The following is a 19,066-nucleotide window of genomic DNA, read 5'->3' as shown; positions in this document are numbered from 1 at the left end:
TGTTCGATCACTTTGCATGCCATTGCTATCAGAGCCCTTCACCTAAACGGAGCCTCAAAACAACGCATAAAGAGGGTCGCACAATGAGAGGGAAATTAATTAAATTCGAACGCATTGTTTTCTATGACCGTACGCAGACGCACAACAGCGGCGCCCAACTATGACTCCGGCTGTTCAAAATCATACCGAACCACACCATAGTTTTCCATTAAAATACATCGATCAAGGACAAATATATGTGCGAACAGACTTCACCCTAGGTGATTTGTGCATTTTTCAGAAACGTGTTTGTTTTTGTGGCTTGAATAAATATACTTCATAGAGAAATAATATAGATCGCACTTTCTCTTTCCGTATGCGCTAGGGGTGTAACGATACATTGTTATATCAAGATATGATTCGCGATGTAGAGTTAGTTTTATCCAAGGCTCAGCTCTACTGTATTTATAAGCACTCACTCAACCTATACGATTTTTATTCAACTGCCAAACACAAATAAATATATTTTTATGAAACCCGAGCGATTTCTGTTCCTCCATTTAAAGTCCATTCCTCTAAAATGTAAAAAATCCAACAAAAATCAAAGCCATCGTAAAAATAATCAATTGCGCAGTCTAATCCAAATCCAAGTCTTCTGAAGAGACACGACGGCTTTATGTGATGAACAGATTGACAACGACGGTCATACTGTAAGCACAGCTTGTCTTATCCAACGAATACTTGTCATATACAGCGTGAATACTACACGAGGAAAAAAATATTTTCAGTGACATTACTCCATTAAACTACTATTTATAATGTTGAATATAATGTATAATAATGCAATGGGGCAATATTTGTGAGTCCTGATAATAATATTACAACAATAATATCAGTTTAATAATAATAATAAAAATAAAAAATAAAAAAATTTGGCTTAAATTATCACGATAAGCATAAGCGAGTTCAGTATCGCAATTTGTATCGAATCGTGACGAGTGTATCGTTACACCCCTAGTTTGCGCTGTTTTTTTTAAAATACCTTAATTCAAACTCATTGACGCCACTTTGCTCATTCTTGAAGTGAACTTTTGCCTGTATTGTGATTAGATTCACTGTTTTGGACTGCTGCCTTGAACTTGAGAACGCGAGTACAGAATGACGTGACCGGTGTGCGATAAAGCCTGCCTTTGAGATGTCCGCAGCGCGGCGCTTCCCGTCTGCTGTGCGACTGGTAAACGCTCCGCCAGAGCCCTAGGAGACAATTAAGAGGCCACTTTTTATAGAGGCCTGTTCTCAAAAATGCCGCATGTCCAAGACTTTTGGGCAAAAAAAAATTCGCCCTAGCGTCTTCATTGCTACGTGCAGGTAAACTCATGCCAATCATAAGAGAAGTCACAGAGAATTTTGTTTTATTTCCATTTTATTTTATTTGAATGATATCTGCAAACAGTGATTGACTGTCGTGAAGCTGAAAGCAAAACAATGATTTAGAATCGGATTTAATATTAAATGTATTTAAATCTAAGCTGGTTTATATCTGATATTTTTGTTTTGGCTATTAGAGAAGTTCTGAATGGCTGGCAACTTAAGAAGCCAAATTGGCTGCAGAGTGAAAATGTGAAATATGATTTCTCCAACTCACAGCTTGTGCACTAGGTGATTCCTCAAGTCCTGAGTGACGTGCTCGTGCCAGGGCTTCTTCATGCCGGGCATTGACAGCGGTGCAGCTGTGGGCAGGTTCCCAGCGCCGCCCATGTTAGACCCGTCTGACATCATCTGACTGTGAGAGCAGGATTACAACATTAGTTTTCAGAACCTCACTTCCCAAAAACTTCACATTTCAAGATTTTTCTACACAACAGGGTGCGTCATTTGTCAAAAATCAGCAAAATCTGACAAAGAACCTGGCATATGCGTTTTAAAACAATAAATAAAATAAAAAATTCTTCCCTTTTATTGTCTCAGATTTCCTTCAATCATTCCACATTGACACCGTTTGCTCTTCTACATTGCTGTACTCTACAGATGAACATTTCCGGTTCTGCAGTGTGTGTGAGAGGTTAAAGGTGAGGGATGAAAGGTGAAAAGACTCACTTGCTGTTGAGGGATGAGGGGAGAGAGGAATCAGTGTGAAGGTTCGTCTGATCGGCCATACCGTTACCGCCGATGTTCATCTGGTTAGTGCCTGAAGATGTTGTGGGAAACCAGACAGGGGTTACACACGAATACACCACATGATGAGCAGCATGAAGTTTCAAAGCATACTGACACCAGTTGCAACAAAATGTATCGCTTATAGACCAAGATGCACTTCATATGCCAGTTTTGGTCTTTCCACTTTATTTTGTCCCATCATTAATAAAGTGTTTGATAAATTGCATTCAGAAACTGTAATTATGCACTTGTGTGCATGTTTAATAAATGGCTGAACGTATTTAAAATGATGCAAGATGAAGTTACAGAATGACAGCAACTTTCAAGGTTAATAATGAACATGGAACATTGAATCGTTCACAATATTCCGCTATTCCTCAAATGCCACACACTCAATCACACGTAACATTTCAGATTTCCTCAGAAGTTGATACCTAAAGAAGTCATGGAGCGCATCTGTTGCTGCTGGGTCTGCGTGGGCTGCTGTCCTGCGACCTGCGTCTGCGCAGCCGGCTGGTTCCCGTACGGGAGCCCGAGTGCTGCGTACGCCCTCTGCATGGAGCTGGGGTCTATGTGTGTGCCGCTGCTGATGGCGGGTGCAGCGGGTTGACTCGTGCCCACGGGGCCCAGCGGAGCCTGCATGCCAGTGTTCGGGGAGCTCAGCATAGCTGCAAACACCACAGAAACACATTTGTTAAATTAAAATATTTCCATTAAACCTTTATAATAGTACTAAAATTGCATACTTGTTTCATATCATGTAAGTTGCTGCTTCAGATTAGGCCTAACAACCCTTGGTAAAATCACTGTAATATCTGTAACAATATTAGGTAACACTTCACAATAAAGTTCATTAGTTGACATTAGTCAATGTATTAACTAACGTGAAATAACAATGAGCAATACATGTGTTACAGTATTTCTTAATCTTTGTTTGTGTTAGTTAATACAAATACAGCTGTTCATTGTTTGTCCATGTTAGTTCACAGTGCATTAACTAATGTTAACAAACACAACTATTGATTTTAATAACGTGTAAGTAATTTTTTTAATGAATAACTAAGATTAATAAATGCAGAAGTATTGTTCATTCTTAGTTCATGTTAACTAAGATAGTTAACTGAGGTTAACTAATGAACCTTATTGTAAAGTGTTACCCAATATTAAAAAAAATCTTCATAAATAACTAATTTGTAAATGACTGTGGATAAACGTGCCTGCTAAATGCAAATGAAAAAAATTAAACATTATTTTCTATTTGCAATTTTGCAGTAATTCCACTTGAACTGGAAGCACAAGCGACTGAAGTGGAATAGCCATTTTGGAAACACAGAGCAGCGGCACAGAGCAGAACTGCAAGAGAGACTGAGAGAACGTGCTTCTGTTGCCACTACAGGGGGATTTAAACGATTTGTCCAATCGGAAAGCGGTAGCTCTCTATGTCCCGCCCACCCGTGAAAAATGAAGGGTGGAGCCCCTCCCCCGCGGTGTCAGATTACAGCCCCGCTGCCTGCCGGAATCTGCTGCTGGTCTAATGCTTTCACATTCAGAGCGCAGCTGAGATGCACGCATGACCTACAGGTGGCAGCACTCATATAAACGCACCCGGTCTCTCAAAGCATGAGATGGAGAACCACACAGTAAGTACAGTAACAAACCTGTGTTCACACGTTAAACTAATTATTTTGCTTTACCACTTTCAGAATGGCCAATGTACACAATGTTAACATTCTTTATGGAAAATGTACCCAAGTAAATAACCATAATTAAACCACATGACAGTGCTGGTGGGACGTTTATGCAACTTTGTAACATATAGCGCCATGAAGTAGATCTCTGAAAATATGGTCAAAATCCTCCTTGGAAAATAAACTCAAAGAGATGCAGAGAATGTATCAGTGCAGGTAGAGTATTTGTAAATGTGAATAAGACGTACGCTGCTGGTTTCTCTTGTCGCTGGCGTTCTTCAGGGGCAGACAGACGGGGCAGTCGTGCCGGGTGCAGTTCTTCCAGTGCGAGATGATCTGTCTAGAGGAGGCGCAGTGAGCCACTGTGGAAATGGACAAAATAACATAAAAACTTTGTTATGCTGCAAAGAAATTACACCACTGAGCAATCACATACTTAAAAGGATATAAAAAAAGGAAAGAAAAGAATAATGACAAGAAGAAAATATGAATAATTCATGTTTGAAAGGTGTTGCTATGTGGTTATTAGGGTGGTCTTGGCAGTTGCTGGTTGCACTACTAGGTGGTTGATTACTGCATACCTGAAATTACAGACTGGTGAAAAATGTCAATGGTGGGTGAAAGGGGGAGTGAGTACATTTAAAGTTTCAGAAAATTCTGATAGTAGAATATATCAACATTAATCGATGTGTGGTACGAACACTGGTAATACCAGAATCACCAGTGGACACTTGGGGTGTTGCATTGTTAATCGTTTATTTAATTAATCGAAATTAATCGTTGGATTGTAATAGACCATAATCAATTTTAGCCTACTGATGTTTCTCTGATGTCATACACGCTACTCGCGCTAGCGTAAAACGGCGGAGGGAGGCAAAACACAAAAGCGAGTAATACAAAATGCACGCACTACTTTATAAAAGTTACAGTGTGAGAGCTCGAGTGTGTGCACGGGCCAGGCTGCGTGCGCATGCGTGTGAGTGTGTGTGCGCGCGATATTGTAACTTAAGTACACTTGACAGTTTCAAGCGCTTTTAGTATTTACTAGTGTTTGTTCTAAATGGTCCTGTCTTCTGCTGTGTTCAGACTCAAGTTGTGTTTGATTGCTACATTCAGGAAGTGTAGTTTCTTGGAGCAGATAGGCTAAAATAAAAAAGGGAGTTCATATTGACTGCCAAAACAGCCCTGACCCGTCGAGGCATGGACTCCACTAGACCCCTGAAGGTGTGCCGTGGTCTCTGGCACCAAGGTGTTAGCAGCAGATCCTTCAAGTCCTGTATGTTGCGAGGTGGGGCCTCCATGGGTCGGACTTGTTTGTTCAGGACATCCACAGATGCTCGATTGGATTGAGATCTGGGGAATTTGGAGGCCAAGTCAACACCTCAAACACGCTGTTGTGTTACTCAAACCATTCCTGAAAGAGGCGACAGCCACCAGGGAATACCGTTTCCATGAAAGGGTGTACATGGTCTGCAACAATGCTTAGGCAGGTGGTACCTGGTACGTGTCATCGTAACATCCACATGGATGGCAGGACCCAAGCTTTCCCAGCAGAACACTGCCCAATGCATCACACTTCCTCCGCCGGCTTGCCTTCCTCCCATAGTGCATCCTGGTGCCTTGTGTTCCCCAGGTAAGTGACGCACACGCACCCTGCCATCCACGTGATTTAAAAGGAAACGTGATTCATCAGACAAGGCCACCTTCTTCCATTGCTCCGTGGTCCAGTTCTGATGCTAACTGGATGCCACTGTTGGCGCTTTCTGCTGTGGACAGAGGTCGGCATGGGCACTCTGACTGGTCTGCGGCTATGCAGCCCCATACGCAACAAACTGTGATGCACGTGTATTCTGACACCTTTCTATCAGAACCAGTGTTAACTTCTTGAGCAATTTGAGCTACAGTAGCTCGTCTATTGGATCAGATCACACGGGCCAGCCTTCGCTCCCCACGGGCATCAATGAGCCTTGGCCCTGTCGCTGGTTCACCACTGTTCTTTCCTTGGACCAATTTTGATAGATACTGACCACTGCAGACCAGGAACACCCCACAAGAGCTGCAGTTTAGGAGATGCTCTGACCCAGTCGTCTAGCCATCATAATTTGGCCCCTGTCAAACTCGCTCAAATCCTTACGCTTGCCAATTTTTCCTGCTTCTAACAAATCAACTTTGATGACAAAATGTTCAATTGCTGCCTAATATATCCCACCCACTAACAGGTGCCGTGATGAAGAGATAATCAGTGTTATTCACTTACCCTGTCAGTGGTCATAATGTTATGCCTGATCGGTGTAATTTTAGTTGCGTTTTAAACAAATTGGATGGAGCTTCTGTGCAAGGCAGCAATTTACCGTGTAGACAGCGAGATTGATCAAAATGGGAGCAATGTAGTTTTGCCAAATTTATTATTTAAACTTTTCCATCCCAGTTTGTGCTGTGGAAATGTGTAGAATGAGTCCAGATTGGAACCCCCCCCCCGTCTTAGCAAGCACCACAAATAAATTAGACATATTACATTCTTGATGAACAAGGTTTAGTTTTTTTACACCATGAGAAAACGCTCTGGCCAAATTATATAATGTCAAGAAGTAAATGGGGCTTCGATGTTCCAGACTCCATCATACTTAGACAGTGAGGCCACAAGAGTCAAGAGTGAGTTCCCATGTTTACATGAAGCCTGAGTGGTCAGCCAGACAGTTCAACACCACCAAGATGTACAGTCATCACTAAAATATGGTTGGTGACAAAGAGACGAAGAGACGTTGGATGAATACCCAAGCACTTTCAGATCGACTCAGAAATGACATAATAGACCAAGAGTTCTATCAAATTCAGAGCTTGGGTCAATTGCTGGAGTCCAGTAGTACATTAACATAACTGGTGTCATTCTGTCTCTCACCTTGGCAGGATTTTCCCGCCTGGCAGTGGGTCATGTGGTTGAGGACGTTCTTCATGGTGCGGCAGTGGGGCAGGGCACAGGCGCGCACCTCTCCGTTGGCCTGCTCTCGCCGCTGGCACTTGTGGGCGTGAAGCAGCAGGACCAGCTGCTGCTGGATCAGTTTGCGCTTCTCCGGGTCGGCCGTGGGGCCTGTCGACACCCCCTGTCCCGGGACCATGCCCACCGAGGACACCTGCTGCTGCAGCTGGAGGAAAGAGTTTAGATTAGATAGAATTTTTGTTAAAATGTAAAGAACAAATCTTTCTAAACATTCTCAGTTGGTTTGAACGATAAAGCCACTAAAGGCCATGAATTTATGAGTGTTAAGCGTCTATTTTACGCCTTAAACTAATCAACTAAAGATAAAAGCACCGATACAGCACAGAATTATTTTAATATTTGTTATTTGTAAATTGTCTGGAAAAAAAACAATAATAAATTATAATGCGTTTACTTATGTAGATCTTTTAAAGGTAGCTCTACATAGGAAAAAAAAAATAATACAATATACACTAATGTATTTATTGGTTTAAAAAACCCCCCAGTAAAAACAGGAATATTGTGAAATATCATTGCAATTTAAAATAACTATTTGAATACATTTAAAATTTCACTTATTTTTGTGATGTTAAAGCTGAATTTTCAGCATCATTAAATCATTCTAATATGATGATTTGATGCTCAAGAAACATTTCTTATTATCATCAATGTTAAAAACAGTTGTGCTGCTTAATATTTTTGCTGAAACCGTGATACATTTTTTTTTTTTGAAAAAAATCTTTGATGAATAGAAATGGACAAATTATTTGAAATAGAAATCTATTTTAACATTAAAATTAAAAATACTTTGTTAACCTAATTACATTATGCTGGAGCAGTCTAGGTCAGTTTTCTGATCTGAATGTTCAATTTTAGACTTAATTCGGCAGTTTATTTACTTTTTAAGTCATATTCTGCTGCATGTAAACATGCATTTCAATTAGCTCTCCAAAAGAATAATTAGCTGCTGAATAGACGCGTGACGCAGAGACAAGAGACGTGAAGTGTTGTGGACTGAACCAGAGCCTGCTCTGGGGGGTTACTCACCAGATTTGGCACGCTGGAAGCACCCTTCAGGGTGGGCTGGAGGCTGTTGGGGAGAGCTGCCTTGTTCTGGATCTGAGCGTTTAATCCAGCGCTGGACATCTGCTGGACCGACCCCTGTGTATACTGCTGCCCGAATGGGCCATTGGGGGTTGCAAGACCCATCTATGAAAAAAAGAAAAAAGAGCTTTAGCATCAATAAACCTCACTAGTTCTCATGCACTTCACCCAATGTTCAAGAAACGGAGCAAATGTGGGCCACAAAGCAGCTTTCACTGTAGCATTTCAGTTTAAATTCATAGAGAGCATTCTACAGGCACAAGGTTCAGCTCTCTGCCAGTGTAGCGTAGACGCTGTCGAGCCAAACGTTCATAGGTCAAAGAGTGTACTAAAAGATACTGTCATCAGCTGCTCAGTGACATTCGTCTGCTCACATACGAGAAGTGGATACAGTTTTGCCTTTCAGGGAAGCAGAGCTTCAGAACAAGAAAGCGCCGGCTCTTTATAAAAACACCAAATTAAAGATTCACTGGTGACGCAATATATAGAATTTATACTCTATCGTTCAAAAGTTTGGGGTCAGTAATATAAAAAAATACAGTAATATTGTAAAATAGTTCTAATTTTTTTTAACAAGTTTTCTATTGTAATTTATTTTAAAACTTAATTTATTCCTGTGATCAAAGCTGAATTACTCCAGTCTTCAGTGTCACATGATCCTTCTGAAATCATTCTAATATGATATTTAAGAAACATTTCTTATTATCAATGTTGAAAACAGTTGTGCTGCTTCATATTTTTGTGGAATCATGATTGTATGACCATTCAATGCGATTGTGTCACTTCAGACATTTTTTACTAAATCGGCTGATTCATATGGATCAGTTTTCCGATCTCTTAAATGAACTTTATGAAGCATCAAAGTGGTAGTTGCGTAGCTGTCAATGGAGGGACAGAACTCTCTCAGATTTTATCAAAAATATCTTAATTTGTGTGCCGAAGATGAACGAAAGTCTTACAGGTTTGGAATGACAAGGCGGCGAGTAAATAATGAAAGAATTTTAATTTTAGCAGGACTCTAGACTCATTCTTCACACTGGTCGCACTGGTGCGATTGACTTTCTCAGCTGGTCTCACCAGCACATGATTTGTTCGCACCTTTTTTTGCTACAACATGGGATTAATCAATGCATGCTGATGAATAGTTGTCCTAAGCCCTATTCGGACGGGATTAGTTTAACATGGAGAGGTGGGGTAAAGTAATTATTACCAGAGCTTCCTAGTGATTTTTAGTCCTGTCCGAATGTGCCATCTCAGTAATCATTATGGACAATGTCGGTAAAGATTACGGCAACTTTTACCTTCTGTAAAAAGGTCTGAAAAAATGACCTCAGGTACTACTAATCCAGTGCGAATAGACCCGCGTACGTAAATATTCCATCATTTTTCCAAGTAAATGGGGTTTCCAAGTATGGAGGCACTTGAAAAAGCATGCAGTAACGTTCTAGGTGATGGGACGTCAAGTCTGTGGCAAAACTCGTGTTTTCTGAGTACCATTAAGATCAAAAAGAAGATCGAAAGCACTTGTTAGAGGCATGAAACTTCTTTTCGCTTTAGGTAAATGCCTATTACCAAGAGAATCCAATCAGAATTTAGGCCTTATTAAAGGTATAGTGGAGGATTTTCTTTTTCCGGGTGGATCATCAAAACTATTGGTCCTCCTAGTTGTCAATCATTCTGGTGATATGTTTACGTAAGGCCGTCGTACGTGCTCGTCCCTAGGTAGTTTTCGCTTTCTGCGCATGCGCACTTTCAGGTGTATATGTGTAGTGAGCTACGGTTTCAGCCATTCATTGAAGCTCGCCCGTTCTCACCGGGTTTTTTCAAAATGTCTGAGGGTCGCAAGAGAAAAAGTGTCTACGAATTGTATGACAAGAAGAGAAAGGCCTCTGAAGAAACAAAGTGTGTTTTTGGGAGAATATTTCACACGCTGGCGTGCGCTAAAAGCACAGGTTGGGCTTCCCACTGATGCCTCAGTCGCGAAGTTTGGCATGCTATTTGGAGAAATCCATTTAAAATCACTGCTAGTAAAAGTTAATGTAAGCTATGATTAGCGATGCTAGCCCTGGCACAAGTCACGCACCGCGCAGACACGGTAAACATCTCAATTTGTCTAAAGTAGCCTTATGACCATGAACTCTACCTCTCGGGAGCAGGTAGAGTGGTTGCGCGCATGTGCATTTTTTCAAAAAGTGGAGAGGGAAATTCGGGAAAATCCTCCACTATACCTTTAATTTAATTCATAAATCGTTCGATCGGACCTAACTGCTATATGTAGGTTATATAGATTATGTGTTTGCGCACTTAATATCAGGAAGTAATGTAATACGCACATGATGACAGGGAGGTGACGGCGGTGTGTAAATCGAGTTACCCCTCCCACATCTGCTAGTTTTACTGAGATTTCTTATCCCGTGCGAATAGGCCATTAATATTACAGACGTCTTGTGGTAAAATTACATTACTCCATCCACCCTTGTAAAACTAATCCAGTCCGAATAGGGCTTTAATCTCCATACCTTAGTTTTGCACTGATGTAAAAAGACTGACTGTGACGAGACCTCATATTAGCAAAATGTTTTAATCTTTTAACAATCAAATGTGACAGGTTTGCTGCAATAGTCTGCATTACACCAGTTCACATGCCCACCGCCCCCACCGTCATATAGATTTTTTTTTTTTTATAGTATTACAAATTATTTAGTTCAGTTAGAGAACAGAAACTTAAAGAACTGAACATGTCTGCTCAATCAAAGACTATAATGCAACGTGAGCCGAACGAGAGTTGTAGAACAGATCAGCAGCAGGAGTCAGATTTCACCTCATTTGGCCTCACTCACAAGACGATGGCGGAAGATTTGCCGAAAGCACCTATTTAAGCGAATTTGTCATTTTACGGTTTCATTGTTGTGTTTAAATAATAATGAACCCACCATTCAAGCAATTGCCACCCTGATTTGGTGCTAATTTTGAAAGCGAAAGTAAAATGCGCACAGCCGCACATTACGGTGCGTGTCCAATGGCACGGAGAGAACGTTTTCGGTTCATTCCTATGTAAGCTCAACTTCCATTGGAACTAATTGAAAACGCTCGCTTTGCTCCGCACCGTTATGAATGCCCGCGCGACTGCACATTTTATATTTGCTTTTGAATTAGCGATTTTAAAACGAGATGCAAAAGAGGGAAAAACTCCAACAGGACTAACTACGGGAGAACAGCAGATTTGCCGTAGTCGATAATATGTGACAGATAAATCCCTAATGCAAATGCAGGTAGGCAGACACCGACTGAATGCATGACCATGGACTTGCACAAATGCGACCACGTCAAATTTGAACTTGCACATTCTCAAAGAATTGTGGGAGTCTAGATCCCTGTTCAGGGTAAACTATCCCTTAAAGTTAATCTAAAGGTACAATGTAAAAGAATGAAAATATTTTCAGTGTAATTTACCAATAGAAATAGAATGAGTGGGTTTAAAAAACCAGTGTCAGAAGGATTAGAGTTCTCAACGGGCCTGAAAATAACAACCCGACCCGACCCGGCCCGTGGCTTTTAAAGCCCGGACCCGATGTAACCCGACACATCAACATGAATTATCTGCCCGAACCCGGCCCGCGGCCCGACGCCGCGTCGGATTTTTTTTTTCTCATACACGTATTATCATGACCAGCAGACGGAAATTCAAATCAACCTTTAATGTTCACGCCTTTTAACAATACAAACAACTGAAACAATAAACTTTAAATATATAAATAGGCTGTAGTAGCGACGGTGAATTCACCTGAGGCAAGTTTACTTTTCACCAACTCCATCTTCTTCTCCAGGCTAAAGGCGTGCACGCAGCGGCGTCAGGTCTGCCCCCGCCCCTCTCCGTGATGCGCTTGCACGCAGCAGCCAGACTTTCTTTACGGTGAACAGCAGCGATGATTAATAAATGTTTTTTTTTTTTTTCACTGACTGGAAAAGATTAAGCCCGAGGTCCGACCCGACCCGAGTCATTTGATTATATTTTCGACCCGAACCCGGCCCGAACCCGCGGGTCCCGTCGGGTTTGTCGGGCCGACCCGACCCGTTGAGAACTCTAAGAAGGATAACTTTTCAATTTTTGTGGAGCGATCCAGAATCATGAGGGGAAAAAAGTGATGCTTTTTGATTAAACGTTAGCCTATAAGGTCCAAGGTTGTTTTTTTTGTTTATTTTTTTTTATAAATGAAACATGCACAGATGAATTATTCACAATAAGATCTAATCTGTGTATTTAGAAAATAGACAAGGTGAATTTTTCTTCTCATGCCAACTTTAAATTGTACCATTTACCATCATTTAATGCAAAAAAATAAAAAACCTCTTCAAGTAGATGAACATCTGCATTAGAACCGGAGTTATTTACACCACTTTTCCCAGCATGGTTCTGCAGCAGAGCGTCAGATCAGAGCTCGTCCAGCGGCGTGTGTAAACCAGCCCTTCCCCCACCGTCACTGCAAGCCTGCAGCCATTAGTGCCGCACACACACGCCACTAGCTGAACGTGCCACGCTGAGGAACTCCCCGTCCTGAGCAACACACACATCTCTGCTGCCAGTCGCTCTCTTTCACTCCAACACGCTTCGTGACGCCATTAAAATAGCAAGCCATAAATCCTCTTCCACATTAATCTGCCTTTTCTAACAAGCCGCAACTACAGGCAGCAATTTTATTGGTCATTTGGCTTTTCTGTTTTTGCTTTTTAAAATCAACACAAAATTAAAATCTAATTTTGGTCCAAAATCTCATTCCAGTTGCTGTCATTTTAAAAATGTACTTTGTTCTGATTGGCTGTCATTTTAAATTTAATTTCCAGTGAGCGAGAACAGAATTATTTTACACCGGAAAACTTAAAACAAAAAAAATAATTACAGATGTAGGCTAGCCTATAACAGGAATTTTTACTATTGCTGTTTTTATAATCATTAGAAATGATATACATTTTATAATGAAGTTTCTAAAATATTCTTTATGAATGTTGTGTGTTCCGTCTCTGCTCTCAACTTTAAAAGTTGCAGTCAACACTATCAAATTTATCTACTAATAAACAAATTTCTTAATTATGAAACTTATATAAACTGCATATGAAATGCATATGAAATGCATGACAAATGTGAGTAAAATACCACAAACTAGGGTTGTGACGGTGAGGATATTTTCCCACCAGTTAATCGACGTGTGACAACACCTGTAATACCAGAATCACCGGCAGGGGCTTTTAAAACGCTAATTTGAAAACGAAAGTAAAATGCTCACGTCCGCACTGACATTCATAATGGTGCGGAGCAGAGCAAGCGTTTTCAATTCATTCCTATGGAAGTTGAGCGTCCACTGGTATGAACTGAAAATGCTCACTCTGTTCTGCTCGCTCCGCGTGAGTGCAGCCGTGCGCATTTTAGTTTTACTTTCAAATTAGCGCCAATTCGGGGGCGGTTTCTTTGATTGGTGGGTTCATTAGTCTATTATTCTTAATGGAAAAACACAACAAAAAAAACAGTACAATGAAAAACTCGCTTAAATACGTGCATTTACAAAGTCCTTTGAAACCAAATCTTCCACCGTCGTCTTGTCAGTCAAGAGTGAAATCTGACTCCTGCTGCTGATCTGTGCTGTGACTCTCGTTCGGCTCACGCTTTATTAAAGTGTAAATTGCAGGTTACATTTTTCACGAAGATAATGCAATGTGCTTATTAAACAAAGATAAGAACCGCCCACCATTGTTTTGTATGTTTTTTATACCAAAATGCTGAATATAATATGAAAAGTTGGTACTTTTTACAGTGGTTTTAAGCACTCCCTCTCCCTTCCACTAGGCTGGGCGTGACGTCATAAGAGGGACTCCAAGTAAGTTACTGTTAGTCTAAAGGCAAGTAGGCTAGCAGTTATATTGGAGACCTAGCTAGCAAAAATGGTTAACTATTGTGTTTATGCGGGATGTACGAATACATCAAAATTCACCTCCACGGCGTTCAGAGTTCGGTTGCTCGGCACTCTGTGGTTTTTGTTCATCTTTCGCTAACTGGACCCCGCCGCAGAAACACACTTGCCCTACCGCGGGCTGCGCTCATCCGCCTTGAGCTCGGTCCGTCCAAAACGGCTTTTCTCGGCTTAATCCAGTTAACGGCGCCTATCTCGCGACAGCTCTGTGTCGTTGCGGAGTTGCGTTTTAGCTCTGACAATATCGCTTTCTGTCAGCAGATGCCGGCAAAGCGCCATTGTGCCTGTGCAGTGTGTGCATCTCTACAGCTCTGATTAGGACTACTGACACCATGTAAGTAAATAATGTCTTCAGTCATTGTCCCTCCTTGCTATTCTACATGACGGCAAGATTTTGAAAAGACTTTGGCTTGTTCCCTAATGTTATCCGGGTTAGCACCAGGCTAGCAGAGTATGGGTTGCTATTCCCTCTTATGATGTCATCACCCAGTTACTGTAAAAAACATGCTACCTTTGAAGAAACAATAAATGTTATTTTAACGCATTTTAAGACAGAAATGTTTAATACATATTGAGCACTTTAATTTACACATTAATTGGTTGTGGTGGTTAACCTGCAATTTACACTTTAAGCAGTCACGTTCAGTTTTTAATTGTAGCGTCTGTTTTCTAACTGAACTAATTGATTTTATTACTATAAAAAAAAATCTTAAAGGACGATGGGGGCGGAGGGCAAGTGATGTAACCGGTGTTGCGGCTGAACACTGGTAACACCGTCAACACCGACTATCGCAGCAAGCTTACCACAAACAAAACAACACAAATTATTCTGTATCCTTTATCACAAACTCTCTCGGCATTAAACTGAATTTCGCTAACTGAACTAAAATGAATAGCGATGATTCACCACACTGGGTCACATGACTATAAACAATGATTCCTTGAGGTGACCATCGCATGTACCCTTCGCTAACGAACTTGAAGGAATTCAGGTGTTCACCTTCGTTTGGAACTGCTCCCCCCACAAAGGCCTTGTCCCAAATGGGCCTTGCGGTCTTCCTACGAGTCCACACTTTTGCAACGTAATGTCATTTTTTATGTCGGGAAGAAGTCTGCAGCGACGCTCGCTTCAGTGCGCATCGAGGGCGAATATCAACTTTAAAGGCGGGTGCTCATGAGAACCCTTCTGAAACCTAAAATGACAAATGGGACATCCTTCAGTCTCTTGGACTTCACGATCACACGCACACGGTGGCCATCGTAAGTCAACAAGACCGAAAGAGCATATGATGTGGCCCATTTGGGACAGGACCAAATGACGTTTCCTTCCCAAAGTGCACTTCAAGAGTGCAAAAACACATATGGAATTTGCCCAATGACTGGAGAAGTCCGGCATATTGTTTCACCGGAAGATAGAGAATAATTACGAGGTTTATATATTATTAAAAATGAAAAAATGCATGTATGAATCGTTCACAATAAGATCAATGAAATGCATTTAAAAATTGATGGGGTGAATATTTCATGCTGACTTTAATGCAGCGAGTCACAACATTACCGATGCTCATGTGTAAATAAATAGCATAAATCACTTCTGCCTACTAACACCCATTCAAATATATCCACCGCCATATATAAACAGAACAGCAAAATCTCACATTTCATCCATCGCACAGTACATATACAACCCAGTCCTAACTAGTGGTCGACCGATATGGGATTTTTAATGGCCGATGCCGATATTGAGAAAGCCATCTGGTCGATTGGCCGATATGAGGCCGATACAATACATGTGAATACAGTAAATGAGAGACATAAAGAATATTGGTGAAACTAAATGAACATTTATTGTACATAATATTTATGCAATATTCTTTTTTTTGCAATAAAAAATATTTACTAAGAAATAAAAATGTAAACAAAAAGGTAAGGTAACACTTCAATTAATAAAGTTTTAGTGCAGCTTCTTGTCTGCTTAAATATTTAGTCATTTTTTCAGTCACATAAATAATTACTGCAGGTTACAAATAACATTGATCATTAATGAACCAATCTAAACAATATTCATAAATGAATGACAAAATAGTATGTGCAATTACATACATTTTATGTACAATACATAGTTAAATATAAATCTCACATAGTTTATTTACAATATTTACTTTAAACAGGTTGTTTTACCTCAAGTATATTTAAATAATAAGTGAAGTAAGTTTAGTTTTGCTTGTTTGTTTCTTTAAAACATTGCAAGCCGTCACATGTATTTGCATGACATACATGGACATATGAAAGTGTATACTACACACGATATTACGCCAATCATGGATAAATAAATACAGTAGATAGTGAATAACATTTTCAAGGATTTATTTTCAAACGTAATATTATTACATAGTGTTCTCCTCTCATCCACCTCACGCGACCACTGATCTGTAGTGCACGCGACCCAGCTTTTCCGTGCACGAAAGTCAGTTGGAAAACAGCGTCTAGTTTAAACGTAACCCGAGAACAACGCGTGTATCTGAGGAACAGCCAGTCACAGGATTTTTGACTGTTTGTGAGGTAAAATGTTTTCAGTTTTGTTTGAATTCGTTTATATCACATCTGTGACCCCCACTGGAGCTACCGCTGGGCTGCGGATCTGACACATCACGGTACTGTTTGAATAGACTCTGCTGCACGCCGGAGTGTTTTTGTGTGTAACACAATGTAGCGTCAGGTTAGAAAGCGAATGCTGATTGGTCAGTTTACTGTGTCTGTCAGATGTCTGCTTCAGGTCATCCTTAAAAATATTTTGGTTTGCAGTAACAGCAAAAAAAAAGAAAAAAAGGGTCGGTAGGTCGGTCTATATTTTTTTATATATAAAACAAATAATATAAAAAAGTATATATTTTTTCATTTTTTTAAAAAAAAATCAGTGTCGGGTGACATTAGGTGACATTTTTCACATTTTTCTAAGGGCTGTTTACACCAGGCCACTTCATGCGTTTTCTCAGATCGGATTGCAATCTGATTTATCAAAACGATTCCATTTACACCTGGTTACATAGGCTAAATGTGTGTTGTTTTTTTTGCGGATATAAATCCGATCTTCAATTACCGCTATATGTAGATTTAATGGAGTGCACGTCACCGAAAGCAACAGTTATGACTACATTATTTATCATCAGCTAAAATTTCTGAATCAAAGCCCGCAATAAGAGAAAGCGGAAACAGCCCTGGTAAGATCATTTCGTTTCTTTACATTTAATGATGATGATTGTGTGTTAAGCGTCAGCGACTTACTTTCACTTTAGCCCCTTTCACACAGAGATTCCGGAAAATACACGGATAAAGTGACCCGGGATTTGACCCGGGTTCATTTGATTTTGGTTCGTTCACACTGCCAGTGATTTTCCGGAATCACAGAGCGCGTTCACACACAACCCGTGTATGTCCCGGAAAGACACGTGACATCGATGTGACTTGTAATGTCTCAGCAGCGTCTTCAGTTTGCTTATGAGCTGCGATTTCTCTCTCGAGAAACCACGCTTGTGCATTTATTTCTCTGATTCGATCATAAAATTGCGCATTTCGTACCGTTTCACAGCTGGCGAACGATCCCGGCTTCAGCGTCATCACTACGACACGGCATTATTACGGCTTTTGTTCACACAGCGCGCGTCCCGGGACTGAACACGGCAATGTTACTAGGTCCCCAACCCGGCATCGATCCCGGCATTAAACCCGGGTCGTGTTTGCGTTCACACAGAAGGCGTTCCGGCAATTTGCCGGGTTCAATGCGCTGTGTGAAAGGGGCTTTTGATTTGCGATAGTTTGCACGTTGATGCTCAGCTTCTCATCTGCGGCAATGCGTGTTGCAGTAGCGTCGTCATATCTGACTAAAACATGACATATAGCCTATAACACGCTCTCGCATGTTTATTTTTTAATAAACTATATTCAACAACATATAAAAATGAAATAATCTTTAGAGTAAAGCCGCAGCCATCATTACCAAGCGCGAACCATTGACAGTGAATGAAACGAAGCAAACTTAGCTTGCAGGCCGTAGTGTGACATGCGTTAACGGTTAACCAATGGTGTAAACATAATCATAGATGACGCGCCACGGGTTTTTATTTAAAAGAAAGAACGTAGCTTATGTTTGTATGTAGGTCTAGGCAATTTATATTCACAATACTTAATAACTAATATTATTTTATTGCATTTGTATTAGTTGTTTGAAGAGTTAAAAAAAATCTGTCGGTCTTTACGCAAGTTTACAACCGGCAAGTCGGTCGGACTGAAAGGGAAAAAAAATAAATAATTGGGTCGGTACTAAATTGACAGGGTCGGTCGGGTTACGGCAAACAAGAATATTTTTAAGGATGGCCTCACTTCTGAGTGGCTTGTCTTATGGTGCTGGGCGGAGCAGAGCGAGTGTATTCAGTTTATTCACAGATTCAGATATCAGATTCGATATCTAAAAAATTCCAAATATCGGTCGACCACTAGTCCTAACATTTAGTTATATTTTAATTATTTAAAGGTATTAAACTGGTCAAGATTAATTTAATTAGACATTCTTTTAGATGCTTAACAAAACAGAAAACCTAGAAAAACCAAAATGAAAAGCCAGAATTTGTGAAAACCATAAAACAGATTTCCTATGAATAGCTTTAGGACACAAGCAAGAGCTCAGTATAGACATACTATACTGTACCACTACACTGAACACAAGCCCTGACACTCTGATGTTGACTGATCTCACACACTTCACCTGCACTTGTGACTCTCATAATCTGTGTGCAATGCAAACACACACCACACTGCCGACAGCACATCCATTCACCTCTGAACAAACAGCAGATATGGAAACCCATGAAACACTCCGGCAGCCTGTGTGAAGTTATTCACAATGTTACATTTGCCAACTCCATCGATTGACTGATTTCTCAATATGAACCCAACAGCCCAACACAAGTGCTTGATGAGTGCTCGCTTGTGAGAAAAATCACACTGCGAGAAGCAGACTGGTTTCCGATTGGTTTCCTGTAAAACCACAACAGTAAGACACATGCGATAGCCACAGCTACCTTTCTGTGCAGTCTCTTCTTTAAAGGTGTGGTTGATTATGATTTCACTTTTCCAACTTTAGTTAGTGTGTAATGTTGGAGCATAAACAACATCTGCAAAGTTACAACGCTCAAAGTTCA

The 19,066-nt window shown here is 40.6% G+C and overlaps 1 protein-coding gene across 6 annotated transcripts in view; it reads right to left on the bottom strand.

The window, feature by feature from the left end:
* crebbpb (CREB binding lysine acetyltransferase b) overlaps positions 1 to 19,066 on the bottom strand; it is a 64,635-nt gene that overhangs the window by 16,376 nt on the left and 29,193 nt on the right. For 3 of the 6 annotated variants that reach the window (XM_084388751.1, XM_084388752.1, XM_084388753.1), the window contains exons 3-9: positions 7,849 to 8,010; positions 6,724 to 6,967; positions 4,073 to 4,186; positions 2,571 to 2,804; positions 2,077 to 2,167; positions 1,625 to 1,762; positions 1,168 to 1,233 (exon numbers count right to left, since the gene is read on the bottom strand). In XM_084388751.1, the coding sequence (XP_084244877.1) occupies positions 1,168 to 1,233; positions 1,625 to 1,762; positions 2,077 to 2,167; positions 2,571 to 2,804; positions 4,073 to 4,186; positions 6,724 to 6,967; positions 7,849 to 8,010 (1,049 nt within the window). The remainder of the gene's footprint in view (positions 1 to 1,167; positions 1,234 to 1,624; positions 1,763 to 2,076; positions 2,168 to 2,570; positions 2,805 to 4,072; positions 4,187 to 6,723; positions 6,968 to 7,848; positions 8,011 to 19,066) is intronic. The other 3 variants (XM_084388754.1, XM_084388755.1, XM_084388756.1) reach the window with 1 other exon arrangement.

Source organism: Rutilus rutilus (assembly GCF_951802725.1).
Source record: "Rutilus rutilus genome assembly, chromosome: 1".
NCBI lineage: Eukaryota > Metazoa > Chordata > Actinopteri > Cypriniformes > Leuciscidae > Rutilus > Rutilus rutilus.
Note: the sequence above shows the minus strand (reverse complement) of the source record. Positions and strands in the feature narration are given on the sequence as shown.